The 17,059-nt window shown below is 40.0% G+C and overlaps 1 protein-coding gene across 4 annotated transcripts in view; it reads left to right on the top strand.

The window, feature by feature from the left end:
- The window catches only part of CTTNBP2 (cortactin binding protein 2), a 138,036-nt gene that overhangs the window by 37,975 nt on the left and 83,002 nt on the right, over window positions 1-17,059 (top strand). For all 4 annotated transcript variants that reach the window (XR_013992612.1, XM_081038785.1, XM_081038786.1 and 1 more), the window contains exon 3: window positions 13,934-14,158. Coding sequence is in view for 3 of the 4 variants with exons in the window: in XM_081038785.1 (XP_080894911.1) it covers window positions 13,934-14,158 (225 nt within the window). In the remaining variant the exon portion in view is untranslated. The remainder of the gene's footprint in view (window positions 1-13,933; window positions 14,159-17,059) is intronic.

Below are 17,059 nucleotides of genomic sequence, written 5' to 3'. Positions count from 1 at the left end.
GGGGCTCAGTGAGGATGGCTCCTGCAGACACTTCACAAAGGCAGCTTCAGCCGCACCCTGTGGGAAGCTTGGTTAGAGCACGCATCCACGCATGGCTGCTTGCCTACTTGGGTTCAGAATTCCATCAAAGGATGTAAGCATGGTAAGCGGTTTTTCCTTTTATTGATACTTGCGGTTATCTGAAGAGAGTAGGAAAATTGGAACACTGTTGCATAACCGCGAGGCATTTCCAGGAGCCACCTTTAAAAGACAAGTAAAACCTGAACCTTTTGGCTTGAGTAGCTTTTGAAGGGTCAGAATTATTTTGTTTTGAGAACATGAGTAAACACAACCTAGCACCTTCCATGTGGACCAAAGAATTAGTCTGTGTATTCCTGTGTTCAAAACAAAATGGAGCAAATTATCAAAGCTCATCACTTCTTGAAAGCAGTAGACTGAATGCCCTAAATGAGATTTCTCCAAATGTTAAGATGGAGAAATTTATGATCAACACTTTAAAAAGTAGTGTTTGTTCATTTCTAAATGTTAATTTTATTATAGTTCTTTAATAAATTGATATAGGTAAATATTCTTTTTCTCAAGCTATGTACTTACTTTGAATTCTAACAACTTAACATTTAACTTTTAAATTGCCTTCCTTGAGGAAGAAAAGAGACTAGTTTGGTTAGATGTCTCTTTATATTACTCCCTAAATGGAATGAACTATAAAGAATCTTAGGTAGGGAGATAAAAAGGAAATTAGCATAAGTTCCCAGTTACTTCAGAATCTTCTCTGTTTTTTGAAGATATTCTTTCTGGATTCCAAGGTTGTACCATAGCCATGCGTAGCCAAATATATGCATGAAAATACATTCTGACTGATTGGGCCACCATGAAGAAGGCATTATATCTATCTATTCATCTTCTATCTGTGTATATTTTGGGTATTTTAATAACTGAAAGTAAGCTGTGTCTAAAGTTATTACTGATCAACGTTCCCCCCCCCCCAACTGGAAATTCTTAACTGGGAAGCTCTATTTCAAAGCAGCAAAGCTGGCCATTAGCACTGTAATACTAACACTGCTGATGTACAGTTAATCTGTAAAGGATTCATTGAGCTTCATTGTGTGCCAGGCTTAGTGCTTGTGGGAAGCACCATGTGGCCCAGTCTCTTTCTTGTCGTGTACAGCCTTGTTTCGGGGGAGAGTGCAGAGGTGGACTTTCAAGCAAATACATTTGTTTGTGGGGGAATAGCAAATATTCAGCCTGCTTTAAGATGTTGCCAGGATTTGTTGTAATCAGATATGGTAAGACATGCAAACCCAGAAATGACCGTTATGAAGAAAGAGAGTTTTATCCGCAGATCCCCGGAAACACGAGGCACAGCTGTAGGGCCTCACCAGGAAGCGGCAAGGGGAAGGCATGGATCGGCAAGGCCTTTCCTGTGGTTTCCTGTGAAGGAATAGATAAGGCAAGAAAGCAGGCTTAGGATTGGCTAGTTGGGATAATTTCAGAAGACTCCAGGATATAGGGACCGCCTCTCGTCTGATACCCAGCACTGGGGTGATTGGGGCAGGGCATGGTGTGAGAGTTTGATAAAGGGGCATGGGGTCTAGATTGGATGGTTTGCATATCAAAGTCACATTCCCTGGACAGTCATTTGCTATTGCTAATCATCAGCTAGCCCTGGGAGGGACTGGCTCTCCCTAGTCAGTGAGGCCTCGTATGCCACGACATCAAGAGTACAGCAAATGAGAAAATAGAGTTATAAAGCTTAGGAGGTAAGGAGGAGGAGGGTGGGTCGCAATAGGTAAAAATGAGAGTAGAGGGAGAATAAGGGGTCACCTCATGGACGATAAGTGTTTGGGCTTTATTGTTAAGGAATAAAGAGCTCTTGACAGACTTTGAGCAATGCAGTAATACGTTAGACCTGCATTTCAGGGTAACCCTTCTGATCAGTCAAGAGGAAGATTAATTGGAGGGGCATCTGATCTGGAGATGTGAAGACCATGCAGGAGACTGTTGCGAATGTTAGTGTGAAAGATGACCAGGGGCTAGAGTAAGACAGCAATGGCTGGAATAGAGAAAAGGGGTGCATGTGAGCAACACTTAGGGTGCAGCAGTGATAAGCCATGACTGATGAGCTATGGGTATAGAGAGGTGAAGTGTATCTCTGTGGACACTCAAGTTTAAGGTGAGTTGTAGGGTGGTGGTGCCACAGCCGAAGGAGGAATATGTGAGGTGAAAGGTGTGTGGTGGAGAAGCTGAAGAACTCAGTTTGGTACTTGCTGAGTTTTCTGGGCTTGTTGAAACACTCAGGGAAAGTTATTTAGCAGGCAGTTGTATTAAGGGGCTAGAAGAAGTCGTTTTAGTCACAGAGGACTCTGTTTGTGGCAGCGTAGAGAAGGAATACAAGGCATAGATAGAATTAATTAACCTTAGAGAGGAGCAAAGGAACTGTTTCCTTTGAAAAAGGTAACAAAGGAGGGAACAGAGTTTTGAGAGTTCTGAGGGAAAAATGATTACTAGCATGAGGAGAAAAGCAAGGTTAAATGTCACGTGGAGAATAAAGATGCATTAAGAGCAGAGAGAGGGTCTATAATGTCCCCCATGGACCCAGGGTCACGTGGGAGGGCAGGACGCCTTCCAGCCTGTGTGAGTCACGGGACCTGTGGCAGTCGTGGCTCCTTGAGCTCGGGTGCGTTCGGAGATTTTTAATGTGTGTGGGCTTTGAAGTACGCTCAACCTCCTGAGAGTGCAGATGGCAGATTCTGGGTGGAACCAAGCTTACAGTTTTGACAGGTAGTGGTTTGAAGAGATGGAAACATCTGGAGAAATGTGAGTTGTGCCCTGAATGGAGAGAAGAAGTGGCTGGTGGGAGGTGTACTGGGGAAAGGAAGGCACCGAGATTTTTGTGTGGTCCTGATGACGTCCAAACAAGTGAGGATGTTAAAGGAGAGTTCTAGTGGAGGCCGCTGGAGCAGAGGATATTCAGGAATTGTGAGCTCTGATCCTTTCACTTACTGACATGGTCTAGGGCCTCCTGGATGGTTCTTGGGGAATGGGCGGGGGGACGGCTAAAATCTTAGATAAGACATTTTTATGTTTTATCTTCAAGTGTTTGAACTTAAAATGAAAGTCCAATAACCAGTAAATATATCATCCTCAGTTAGAATTCACCTTATCTTACCTTAAGATTCATTACTTAAAAAGAAAGCTTGCATGTGGAAACATCATTAGCCTTTTTTCTAGCCAGTAGGATTCTTGGACCATTTGGTAATCTAGGCTATCCATCCCCAAAGGGTAGTTCAAATATAAACTCCAGTTATGACCTTGTGAAACACAAACAATAATTACTTTTTCAATTAATTCAGACTGAGAGGTGTGTGTTTCCTGTGAGGAGCTGGTAGCCTCTAGGGCCATATAGCCGGAAGAGCGGGGTTCATTCCACAGACGAAGCCTTTGTAATGAAGAACAGTTAGACGCTGCTGCAAAAACCATCAGCTGTTTAGTGGCGCTAATGCCTCCCTGAGTCTCTTCTGCCTCCAAACAATGTACCAGCCCCGAGAACAACATTCCTCCCAGTGCCTGTATGTTTGGATGTCTAATTCTTTCCTCTGGTTTCCAAATCTTACTCCGAAGTTCTTCACACGGGAAGAGCGAGAGGAAAGAATAGGGATACCATGCCTTGTGTGTTCCGATGCGTCTTTGGTCCTTTCACTCAGACGTGGACTCACGGGTTTATTACCTTAGGGTGTATTCTTAGTAGAGTGGTGATGGTGACCTCCTTGACCTTGGGAGGTATCCGTGGACCCTTTGGTGTTGGCCTCCAGTCTGACGTTGTGGCTCCACAGTGTCATGGCAGACACTGTAGTATAGATCACGTCCGGGTGTGCATTTATTCCATTATTATCCTTTATGACAGAAAGAGAATTCGATGCCTTCTTGTACACTCCATGTGTTGTGTGTGTGTTTTAAAAAAACGTTATTTGTGAGGGTCATTTTAACATTGGGAAATACTAATAGAATCAAGACTGTTACTACATCAGCTTCAAAAAGAATTATTTTGGGAATGGGCTAGTTAGATTTTTCTTTCCATAAACTGATTCTTTGCTATGTTGGTGGATCTTCTGTTAATACTGTTATTTATATGTAATGGAGTAGGAAATGTTTCTGTGGATGGCAGGCTTAATCACAAGTACATGTTACCCTTTACTTCTCCAACACAGCTGCAAGTATCCATGTGCCTGGTACCAATATTTAAAAATAGACTATCCAGGCAAAGCAGTGTGTGTTTACTGCCAAGCATATGACTTGAGAGGCATCTTCTAAATGCAATGGCTGTACCGACTCCGCTCAGACAACTCTCACGAGGCCTCATCGGTGCTCCAGAGAGCTCCTCTTTTATAAACTCTGATGTGCAGTTAGGTCAGTCAGTTAGAATGCGGGGCTCCTCCAACTAGGGCTGTGGATGTGATTCCCATTGGGACGTTTACTGTAATAGCGCAGAGGCAGCTAAGTGAGAGCCCTTTCCCACTGGCTAGCCCCACAGGGAGACAGTCGCTCTCAGGAATGGGTGAGCGAGCATGTGTGGGTGCCCCGTTCCTAGTCCTAGCTCCTGGGGATGTATGTGCTCTGGGAAGTCTCAGAGCATCATTGGATCTTGTACACAAAGCAAAGGCATTCCGGTGAAGAGGAAATGATTACCTATAATATGAATGATAGCATTATCTGCTCGGGCTGAAGGACTGTGACCACAGGCTTTAGTTATGTGACACTTCCAGGTAACAAAACAGAGCTTTAAGAGCTGTCATGGTTTTGGCAAAGGGTGATGACTTTAGTCCCATCCTAACTAACTCTAGTTTCACTACCCTTGCGTTCTCCAGGAATATTAATGAGACTAAGGATATTAAAGGACTGAAACAGATGCCTTCAGTAGCTGTTCCAAGATAGAGGGGGTGGCAATGGCAGGGGCCTGGTCTCCTTCCTGCAGCAAATTCCAGTGAGCAGTGTAATGTGCCACCTACACAGAAGACTGGTGTCATCTGGTGTGAGGTCATGGACGCTCTCAGTGAGAAAGTGGGTGGCGTATCTCGGAGAAGAGAAAACAGATTCTTACAAGAATAGACTTTAAAAATATAGTTCAGTGTTACTCTTCAGAAATTGATCACAGCCAGTCATAAATCATGTTGGAGACTCAGGAAATGATTACCATTTGTCTTGGCCTGAACTCCCTTGGAGGAGACGCCACATTTCACTGTTTCATAATGTGCAGCACATGTTTACAGTATTCTATAATTTATTCTCTATTACAGACTCGTTAAGATACACTCCCCCTTCCCATTTTGCCCGCAAATGCCCAGCCCAGTAAGAAGACAGGGACAGCTGGTTGCTGGAGATAAACGGCCCATGTGTAGACCTTGCTGGATGAATTCTCATTGAACAAATGACGTCATGTAGAAAGGAAAGTCTAGCAGAAGCACAGATAGTTGCGCGTTTTTACCCATGTGAACCAACACAAACCGGCCTGTGAGGAATGATGGAGTTTGTATTATTAATAATACCCACCAACGTATGCACCACAGTTGATGGTTTATGAAGCATTTTTCACAGCTATTCGGCTGTTCTTGCATCACATACAATGAAGGAAGACAAAATGGCATGATCTGAAATGGATTCTTACCTGGATTCTTACCCTGTCCCATCAAATGGCACTTGTCCTGCTGAGATCTGCCTGTCCCTTGGTCAAGGTCAGCTCCTCCCCTCCCCTTTTGCCCAGTGGGTCCCTGTGCCTCTGACTTAAGAGGAGCGAGGAGTGTCCGACTCATGGTTTGCACACCTGCAGCATATCCAAGGGGCTCATGCCTTCTCTACTGCAGACATTTGGTGCAGTTGCCCTCCATGGTCTCTGCTTTCTCCCAGAGTTGCCCTATGATCTGGACAGCATCCTTTTCTGGCAGCTGCAGCAGTTCTCTGGTTTGCTGTGGGGAGTTGCAGGACCTATACATTCTTTCAAGGACTGGGGAACACTTAATGGTGGTAAAATTACTGGCAGGGTTTGAATAAAGACTGCTTTCAAAGCGTTGACATTCCTTTCCCCTTGATTATTGTTGATAGCTAGTGAGTCATGTCAGCTGGTAGAAGGTGAGAAAGTGAAGATCTTTCGGTGTATGTTTGCCAGATGCCTGGCAGCTCTTGGGGTGGGTTAGTTACTCCACAGCGACCAAGGTGGTGCCCTAGGGAGTTGGGAGGGTGCGGCACCAAGAACAGAATTCCATATTCATCAGTCTCTCTCCTGGTGTCCTGGGGACTTTTGTTTTTAACCAAGCCAACTTCCATTTCCTGCAGTTATAAAAGGGAGTGCATTTTAAGTTTTTAATCACCATCTCTGCCCAAAGAAATGATCTGTTATATTATCCCCAGTAGACAAGACCCTGCCTTTATTTCTTTGTTTTTCACTTTTTAAATTTATGCGTGGGGTTGCTTATGTTAACACTGTTCCCACACCCACCACTGTTTCCATGTTGCTTTTCTTGAGTCATGAATAAGTAGGTATTTCTGGAATTATCATACTGGCGAACTATATTATTCCTGAAACATTGAAACGTTGCAAGGATGTTACCTTGCATTCTCTGCAGGTTTGTTTGTTTGGATAACTGCTCAAATGTTCATTTTAGGTAAGATGTTTAATGATTTTGTTTGTTTGTTTTTCTTGCTGTGAGTCAAAAGTCCTAGACAATTAAAGCCAAATGAGAAAATGCTCTGTGCAGTCATAATGTTGTGACTAAAATGCAAGTGGGAGAAGAAACCTGTTTGGGGATTTTGGGAACGGAATTTGGTCCAGCACACATGATGGGGGTGGGTGTGCCTGCAGAATCCCTGCCAGTGTGCTCCGTGCAGGAATCAATAGTCAATCCCCACAAGTGTCACTGCTTCTCTGGATACTATCGGACCACTCAACAAAAGTCTTCGATTTCAAGCTCTTATTTTAAAATTAATGGTCAAATAACTTTTTACTCTCTTTTTAATCTTTGGAAACCTATTTTCTTACAGATGTTCTACATAGTCTCTTAACCAGGAGCCATTCATTTGCTGGATCAATGTAATGTCACAAACTGATATGTTTTTTGATGGGGTTATTTAGTTTATTGGAAAATTCTATCCGTTTACTTAGTGTCTAGAAGCCTTATGAAACTTAACATAAAGAATCTGATTTAGAACTTCAGCAAATGAGTGACTTGTGTACATTTGTTATTTTAGGACTATAAATGGAATATTGACATGTTTATATCTAAATTCACCCTGAAAACTGAAAATCACATCCATGAATAAGGGCAAAGCTTGTAAAGTTAATGGCATATCAGTGTCTCCTTTCTCTGAATGTGGAACTTCAGGACATGTCATTTGATTTACATTAGAATTGATTTCATGATTGGAGTGTAGTATTGAAATAGGATTCTGTTGTATTTTGGTCTAAGTCTTTGCTTTTTGCTCTGTAATCCTTTTTAGAAAGCTCTCAAAAGAATTTATGATTTATGTTTTCTCTGTCCATGGAGTTCATATTCAGGTGTGTTTCTGTAACCGTTGGAAGGTGGTGCGTTGCTCTCCATAGTGGGCGTGTTGATTCTCTCCATGGGTAGCATGCCATGAGTGCCATGTCAGTGTTTGGCCGTACACATACACCGACGGGCTCTGGCATAATGGACCTGAGATGCACAGGGCTTTTCCCTTACAGCATGTGACGCAACACAGGACACAGAATTGTTGTAAACGTGTGGACACACACATGAAAAGTCACCCAGCACACGGTACGCTTGATACACCTCTCATCCTGGAGTTCTGAATAACATGAAGACATGGACACTGGCATCTGACTCCCAGCTTCCCATTTCTCTAACAAGATAACCTAAGGGGTATAAAAATAGGCAAAAACGGACATGCTAGCAAGAGTCTCATCATTGTTAAAATGACAGCTGTCACTTCCTATATGTTCACAGTTGTCCAGGCACCCAGCTAAGTACTTTACATACACTATTTCATGAATCCTTCAAAACAACAACAAAACACAGAGGTAGTTTCTTTGTTATCCTCATGGAACTGGTGAATACCTAGGGAGTAAGGTAATCAGCCCAAGTGGGGTGGCAGAGTCTGTATTCAGATCCACTTTGTCTGATCGCAAAGCCCACTCGCTCAACTGTTTTACCACCTGTGTCCTGAAAAACAAAGTTGTATCTGCTAGATGTAATGTCCATATGAGTATGACCAGCCTGAGAGAGAAATGAGAACTGAATCACTTGCTGGGACTCTGGGGGCTCTCCAAGGACACAGAACTGTAACTTGAAAAGAGACAGCCAACTCCTACCTTCTTGGATTTGCAGAGGTCAGAGCAGACTGTGGGAGAGATAGGGAATTGTAGCGTGAAATCCCTCTGAGGACTGCAAAGGAGAATCACCAGACAGCTGTCTGGGCATCAGGGCCGCTCCCTGATATTCTGCCAGGACAGGGGATGGCACACGTACGTCCTCTTACCTGGTGGGCAGACACAGCCCCAAAGACTCCGTGTCCTTTACACACAAGGTGGAGGAAGGGGCTTGGGGAGGGGCCGGGAGCCTAAAAGAGGGGCCCATTTGCTTCAAAGGGGCTGTGGCTCTATCCTCTCATTCCTGTCAGCTGAAAGGAATACGTTTGCATCTGTCTGCCCACTGACTCCCCATGTTAGAGAAGCGTTTTAATGGCAACCAGTTAGAGAGTAATGATATTCAGCGAGATTCTCCCTGCTCTGCTTATGGATAAACACCAGTTATAGCTTGACTCCTACTGGGGCAAATATGGAGTAAACAGGAGAAAAGGAGAAAAAAGGCCTGTGAAAGATTTTACAGCATAGAACAAGGAAGGTAACACAACACTTAAAATGCAAAGGAACAACCTACATCTGACAAAATTATGAGAAACAAATTTTAGAAAGTAATTTTTAGATAGCATCTGCTTTGTGTCTTAAAGTTCAAGGAAACAGGTTTTGAAGTGAGACAATGGTGGGTAAGGAGCTTGATGAGGAGAGAGCTGTCTGCAAAGCTGTGGCAAAAAAAGCAAAGAATGGAGCGTAGGTCTTAGAGACCGAGTGTGGCCTAGGGACACTTCTAGCCATACAAACTTGGGTAAGCCCCTGGCCCTCTCAGTGCTTCTGTTTTGTTATCTATATTATGAAACTAATGATACCTAAAATGGTTGTTATGAGAATTTAAAATACACTACGAGAATGGAAGCATATATGAGGAATAATGGTGAAAAATGAACACTATAAAAATATTGAATCCATGACAAATTTAAGATCTCCCAGGACCCAGAGGAAGAGATTAAAGTGATAAAGCAGAAAAGAAGATATATGTATATGGATGATAGAGGTTGGAGATCCCCGAGGAGAGAAATTGATGTTTGAAGAAGACCAGAACAAATGGAATGGATGCTGCAAGCAAAATGTAGCAGAATCTGTAGGTTCAAAAGGCTACATGCTACGACAATACCAGTGAACACTAGGAATAATCTTAAATGGTATTTATTAGTTTTAAGGTTAGAAAATGAATTGATTTAATCAGGCAGAAAAGCAGACAGCTTCCCTGAAAGGAAGAAAACTCAGCCTGGCCCCAGACTGACTTAGTCCTGTGTGCTATTGAATGCCAAAAGTGATGAAACAAGATTTAGTGTTGAAGGGTGCCACCCAAGAATGTTTTCAGCCAGACGAGCTGGTGATCCTGTAGGAAGAAGGAAGAAAAATCATCCTCAGATTGACAAAGATGTAAAATATTCCTAACCAAAAGTTGCTCGATAAAAATAAATGACCTAAAGATTTACCTAATAGTTAGAAATAAGCATAAAGATAAATAATGGTATAAAATTGCAAAGAGGAGCAAGAAATTGGTTATTTGTTCTTAACCTTGGCTGGGGCATCTTAGGCCTTGGGGGAATAGACTTACCGATGGAGTGTTGGGCCAAAGCTGGGTTTGCAGTTACACAAATGATTCTGATAAGCAGCCAGGATCGAGACCTGCTTTAGCAATTTTAATCAAGATGAAATACGTACTATACACAGATAATTAGGAAAGTGGGGATATTGCCAAAGATCCGTAAAAAGGATTCCTTTATTCTTACATTTATGCTAATTGATTTGAAAATATAAACCTTTTATAAGACATAAAAGCAAATATGAATAAGTGAAAAGATCATTTTCCAAGGGTAAGACTTAATTTTATGAAAATGTCTTCTTTCCTCAAATGTGTCGAATTTATACATAATTCCAATGAAAATTATAATTGCTTTTTTTAAGAAGTTAATAAAATAAATTTAAATGTCATTAAGAACAATGAGCTCGTAGCAAAGAACTTTGTAGAAACTGATATTGTGAAGGAAGTTTGTCTTATTGTTTGGTAGCATTTAATAATACAAATTAAAACATTTGTACTGGCGAATTATGAATAGAAAGATAAAAGGAAACAGAATAGAAGATTAAAAAAATACCCAGTATTATAGAGATAACACAATTAATAATGGTAAACAGGACAATTTATCACAAAGACATAATTATAAATGTTATTTGACTAGTAACAGCCTCAAAATGTATGAAACAATAATTGACAGAATTGAAGGGAGAAATAGACAATTTCATAATCATAGTAGATTTTCAAACCTCCTTCAGTAGTTGACAAACATCTAGTAGTTGATAAAAATAAAACAGTAAAAACAAAATATGAGTAACACTATCAACCACCTTAATTAATTGACATTTGTAGAATGTATTCAGTGACCTCGAAAGAATTAAATGAGAAATCAATAACAATAAGCCATTTAGGAAATCTCCAAATAACTGGAAATTTTTGAAAAAAAGTTGTAATTCATATGTCAGACAAAATCACAAGGAACTTAGAAAATAGTTTGAACTGAATCGCAGCAAATAAAGAGTCACTGCTTCTACCCTTGAAAGAACCGAATGTATGTATCTTGTCCTTCATTATAAAGGTTAACTGGCAGTTCATATTTGCAAAGCAAATCAATTGGCAATTTTTTGTTTATGATCCTGTACACATATAATTATACATTTTCAGCAGAAAAAAATTCGCCCACATTCAATAATAAGCTAGTAATTTTAAAATAAAACCAAACCAAACAACAAAAATACACACACACACACTGTTTCACCCTAGTAAAAAATAGTATTAAATATTTTCTGACCATCCAATCTATATGAAGTGAAAATGATATATGTATTTACCTCCTATATTAAAACGAACATTAACCGATTTATTAAAAAAAAAATCACTCTGACTTAAGAATAACTTGTGTGGTTAAGAAATGGCTTGAGTGTATTACAAGTATTGTATGTCATAAAGTATGCTGCAGAAACATCAGGCAGTTATAATTAGTTGCTAAAATGTAAGTTGTACCAGGGGACCCATATGATAAATATTGGATACTAAAGTTAGGACAAAGATACAAAATTTTCAGAAGAAATTTTGGAATCTAGTTTTGACTTTTAAACTCCTTCATCACATTGAGGGTATAAAAGAATTTAGCTGTTGGAGGTTAAAGAGAAAGGTTTGTATCAAAGAGCATTTCTCAGGAAAGAACGGTGCTGTGAGCCCTGTCCATCCAGTTGTTTCTCCTTTCATCCCAAGTCAAGAGAAAAGGGTGTGAAGGAGACAATTTAACGCCTTTTAGGTTTCTCCTGAAGGTCTTGTTGGAGAGGCTCAGTGGAGGCAGGAATGAAAAGCTGGCGCCCTGTGGAAATGGCGGAATTGTGATTGCAGCAGTCATCCTGCACTCCAAGAGTTTGTGTAGATGAAGATGAGTGTTTCCTGTAGACTGGGCCACGGGCATCGGAGAGTGGGAATAAGATTGATGCAGGTCCTGTTCAGTGGAGAAGTCTGGACAACATGGAACCTCGGCACAAAAACTGGATTCTAGATGACGTATAAGGAGTGTATGCGAGGCTAGCTTCATGGACGTGCAATGTATGCATTTGCGAAGGGCCGTGCACTTCGAAGGGCTCCGTGCTTGGTTAAATGGTGTGCTGTCACTGGCTTGAGATTCTGAATACATTTTTTTAACAAAGAGCTTTATGTTTTCATTTTTTACTGGACTCCGCAGATTATGTAGTCTGTCCTAAATTTATGACCTACATTGAGCAAACTATAGATGAAGGGGCCTCCGCAGTGGGAGAGGGGGTGGCTCTCTAAAGTCACCAAGCACTTTATGAGAAAAGAGTAGGCTTCACATGTTCGCCACACTCGGTGAGGTGAGGCGAGTGTAGCCACTGACCCAGTCAGGTGGAACGTTCCTGCTCCCCTTGTCGCCATTCGTCTACCTCCAGTCCATTCCAACCCACAAAGGACTGAAACAGCTTAGAAAGGGGGGAAATATTTAGATAAAAAGAGAGAGGTTTTCACAAACACTCCATAAGCTGCGGCAGATCCCAGCTGGGGAAGGAAGCTGTCATACAACTGAAGGTGGGTGTTCTAATAGCCAAAGGGGAGCTGTTTTCTGTCTTACAGCCAAATAAATGGACTTGTATTAGATAAAAGTAATTAGAAAAACCATGGGACTTTTCCAGGTTTGCATATGGGGTGGGCGATGAACTACTACACTGAATAAAAAGTAGTAGAAAGGTGAGGGACAAAATGAAATTGCTTTTGAAATTACATCCAAAGTGATACTTACTCAGTGTATTGATTACATAATTGAATTTGAAGACTCTAGAAATGTCGAAAGATTTTTGACTCAAACCATGCTGACTTTTAAGTTTCAAGTGATGTCCTGAAAGCTAGCTTAAATTTAATGATGAAATTGGAGTTTTTGTAAATTGCATTTAATTGAATTTGGTATTAGGAAAAGAAATGTTAGATTTTCCCATCTGTCATTTGCTCTTGTGTTTACCTAGTTGTTGGCTTGCTAACAGTGGTCTAAAAATGGAAAAGTTTAGTTGTTCGATGTAGTTACTTTTAAAGTGAGGGAATGTGTGTAATATATCTTTAGGAATCACGCTTAACATTTAGGACAATTAAGCTTGATTTATTATGAAGCAATTTCATTTTTCCACTGGCAGTGACATAGAATAATTTTTTTTCTAGTGGCTCTTCCAAATGACCTGAGTTAGGAAAATGTTGCTAATTTTCAATATATTTCTACTGCTGTTTTCCATTTTATGCAAAGACTGTTGCAGGCTAATTATAGAAAATCTCTTTTAGTGCCATGTTGGATGTGCAATTAACTTTGACGCTGATGGACTGACATTTAGAGTAAAATGAGGTTACATTCTTCCCTGGGATTCTGTGAACTATATTTTAATGCCCTTTAATGATGAGATATTTGTAAATTTTCTGGAGTTTTTTTTTTTTTGTAGTTCGTCAAACTTCACAAACTGTGAATGTTGTAAATTTTTGACTAAAAAATGTCATGAAGTATCTTCTTTATAAATTCTTTCTGGCTAGACAAAACTTTTAGGAGATTTATATTTTGTGACTTACCTTGATAAGTATTATGTGAAATGTAAGTTCTATTAACATATATAATTTTATTTTTGAACTTTTGCTAAAATTTAATTGTTAATCTGCCCTGTCTGATTTTACTTTAAATTAGAAAACACTGCACCTAAAATTCAGATCCTTGAAGGAGTGAGCATCATGGGAAAAAATATTTGTGTCATTTGTAATTTCAAAGACAATGTTCTTAAAAGAAGAAAATTTGAAAGTAGACCAAATGGCAAGCCAAGCTAGTCAGGGATGGGGGTCAAATTGCCCTGACCTCTGGCTCACCACCTGACATCATTTGTAAGCCATTACTCACAACAGTTGTGAATCCATTTGGAAAAGCAATCACAAAACCTTCTCAGAAATTTCTTTCTATTTTTCTAACTTCTATCTATTTTCATTTCTTTTTTAAGTGCATTCCTCTGATTTTGTTCTAGGCTCGCAGAAAGGAGGTATTTATCCAGGAACGGTATGGAAGATTTAATTTAAATGACCCATTCTTGGCACTGCAGAGAGACTATGAAGCAGGGGCCGGCGATAAAGAGAAGAAGCCAGTTTGTGCCAACCCCCTCTCCATCCTCGAAGCAGTCATGGCACACTGCAGAAAAATGCAAGAAAGGATGTCCACACAGCTGGCTGCTGCTGAGAGCAGACAAAAGAAGGTATTGAGACTTCCCAATAGTCATTTTCCCCATAACACAGTGTAGAATGCAGAGACCATCTCTGAGGTTATCCTTTGTTTTGTTTTGTTTTTAAACTAACGTTTATTGTGGGTGACAATGGTTAGTAAAGTTACATAGATTTCAGGTGTACAATTCTGTGATACATCATCTACATATCACATTGTGTGCTCACCACCCAGAGTCAGTTCTCTTTCCATTACTATATATTTGATCCTGTTTACCCTTTGTTTTTAAATACTGGATTTTCAAGAAGCATTGGGGTAAGTACTTAGAAATGCAAAATGCTAAGAGATTCCAGTGACCCTTTTCAAATGTAACTCAAAATTTAAAAAACTCTCAACATAAAAGAAGTATGACAAAGAAATTGTTTCCCATAATGGTGACTTTGAGGCTTTCTTTAAAAACACAGATTTTTCCCCCCTTTTGGACTTCTCTTTCCTAGTGCCATAGACTGCTACGTGGGTGATCCAGTAATGCAACCAGGCTCTGACGTGTGATGGCATCCCCGACTTACTTTATCCGGCTTCTGTCTCAAATAGTTCTTTGAAATGAAAAAGTGTTTACATTACATCTTTGGAAAATGAAAATAGCGTAAGGAGAATAGAATGAAAGTTGGCCGGGTATACGCAATCTCACTACATGTCGTTTCGAAGTCCTGGTTAGTCTCCAGCTCGCCTCTGTTTTCTGATAGCTGTGCCTGCAGCAGACCTCCAGGCTCCTGCTCACATGTGTTTCATTTAAACCAGCCTCCACCCTACTCCTTACCTCCCCAACGCCACACACGTATTTGTTGCATGTGAGTACATGCTTCAAAGAGTCCTGAGTGATAAAAGCTTACTAGTATCAGCCATGTGGAAATAGAAGTTAAATTTAAATATTTTCCTTCCAATAGTCTGCCAAGACTACTGATTCCCTTTATTAGAAAAGAGAGTGAGAAAATCAGAGAAGCAAATAATATCTAGTGTAATTAGAATTAAAAGCAATATGTTCTCCCGACCATTATCAAAGCATAAATTAAAATGTTTCTATTTGTCCTTTTCAGAGGATTCATTATAGCTTACATGTAACACCTGCTTGACAATTAACCATTCTGAATGTACTGCACTCTAAATATTTGTGATACTGTCATTTAATGTGTGTCTTTTCCCTGTAATTATATCTTTGCATTAACATACGTATGTCAGCGTTCTGCTATGAGTGGTGAATAAAAGCAGACTTTTTCATCAATATGTCACATGATAGAAAACTAAGCACTGGGTAAATTAGTAAAGAAGAAAGGTTAGCGGGCTTTCCATGGATGGGAGGCAGAATCAAACAGTTTTACTCTGGACAGTGTAAATCATCTACTAATCCCTGTAAATAACCACTGAGGTCTCCGGAGATTGTCAAAAGTCCCCACGAACCACTTAAGCAAGAGCCAGTGTATTTCAGCTGATGTCACTGAGATCATTTGTGTTTCTTGGAAGAGACACATTTCAATTATGTTTTTAACATGTCAAGTGAGCTATTTTATAATAAAGTATTCTGCTAGGTTTTGTGCTGCATTATCAAAAAAATCGAGAAAATACTTTTTACATACAACACTTTTAAAATACATTATAGTTTTCACTTAATATATAAAAATGCATGCGTTCCTAAATTTTACTTCAGTTTTGCCTTTCATCTATCATTTGTCTTGTAGGAGAAAAAGAAGAAACTCATTTCGAGTCGAATCAAAGATTTTATTATCTGGCTGATTTTTTTTTCTAATCAACTTACATCCTGTTTGTTCTAAATGACTGGGTTATTTCCAACCTGGCTGGGACTGAAAGGAAATTGCTTCTGTCCTATGGGTCCTGAGAGGCTAATGTGAAATGAGCCATTGATCTGTCTTTCATGTATAACGGGGATACAGGAGTCCTTTACGGCCAAATTCATTGGCTGTGTGGTCTCAGTGAAGGATCACTCTGATAGGCAGTGCTACCTTGTGTCCCTAAAGGATATTTTGTTTCTGTAGATTGTAGCAAGTGACAAGAGTCGCAGTTTGTACTCTTATCCTGAATCTTACAAGGAAAATACCACATCAGCTGATAAGACCAGAAACACCAAAGTCATCTTTTTAGCAACAAAATTACCTGTCACCTTTAGTCTGGAAAGTAAATATTTAAACCACACATTTTCAATTCCTTTATGCATAGATACATAGAATAACTTGCAGCTTTAGAAATCTAAAACCAGTAAGATCAAAATAAATAAATAAAAAAGCATTATTTACAATGAGTCCAGTTCTTTAAATCACTGCCAGAGCAGAATTCTGGAAAAGCAAATGCCCCATTATCTACACAGCTCTTGGGTGATTCTAATGTCTTGACTTGAATGCTGTTTTGGTTGGCCTCTCCAGGTGGGAGAAGAGGCTCTGTGCTCTTTCATTCGTTGGTTCCTGTTGAGACTACTAATAGGAGGGTTAACTGTTTGGTAGTTTGTGTGCCAGGAAAATTTGGGCAAGAGTCAATTTGGCAAATGGACTGAGCCCACAAAGCCACTTTGAATAAGCTAATGAGTAATCATCTTGGGCAATTTTGCCTCCAGTCAATGATTCCCAGTTTAGAGCCAGTAACCTAGGGTGGAGTGCTATTTGGGTTTTTATTACTTATCTTGTACATCATCTGTTAATAGAGTTTCTAGCTTAATTTATTTTCAATCATTTTATTCATACTTTGAAAGTATAATCTCTAACCCTGAAATAGGAAACATCTTTTAATTTGAGCAGAGTCTTTAAAAGTAAGAAACCAAGATGAAAATTAGGAAATTCAGAAGGGAGCACTTTTATGTTTTTTTTATTTTTTCCACCCATGAGAAAACTGAAAGCAGCTCTGTGTGTTGGCTGTAGCTTCTTCTAGG

This window comes from Rhinolophus hipposideros, assembly GCF_964194185.1.
Source record: "Rhinolophus hipposideros genome assembly, chromosome: 25".
Classification (NCBI taxonomy): Eukaryota; Metazoa; Chordata; class Mammalia; order Chiroptera; family Rhinolophidae; genus Rhinolophus; species Rhinolophus hipposideros.
The sequence above is the reverse complement of the archived record's forward strand: the minus strand, read 5'-3'. Positions and strand labels throughout refer to the sequence as shown.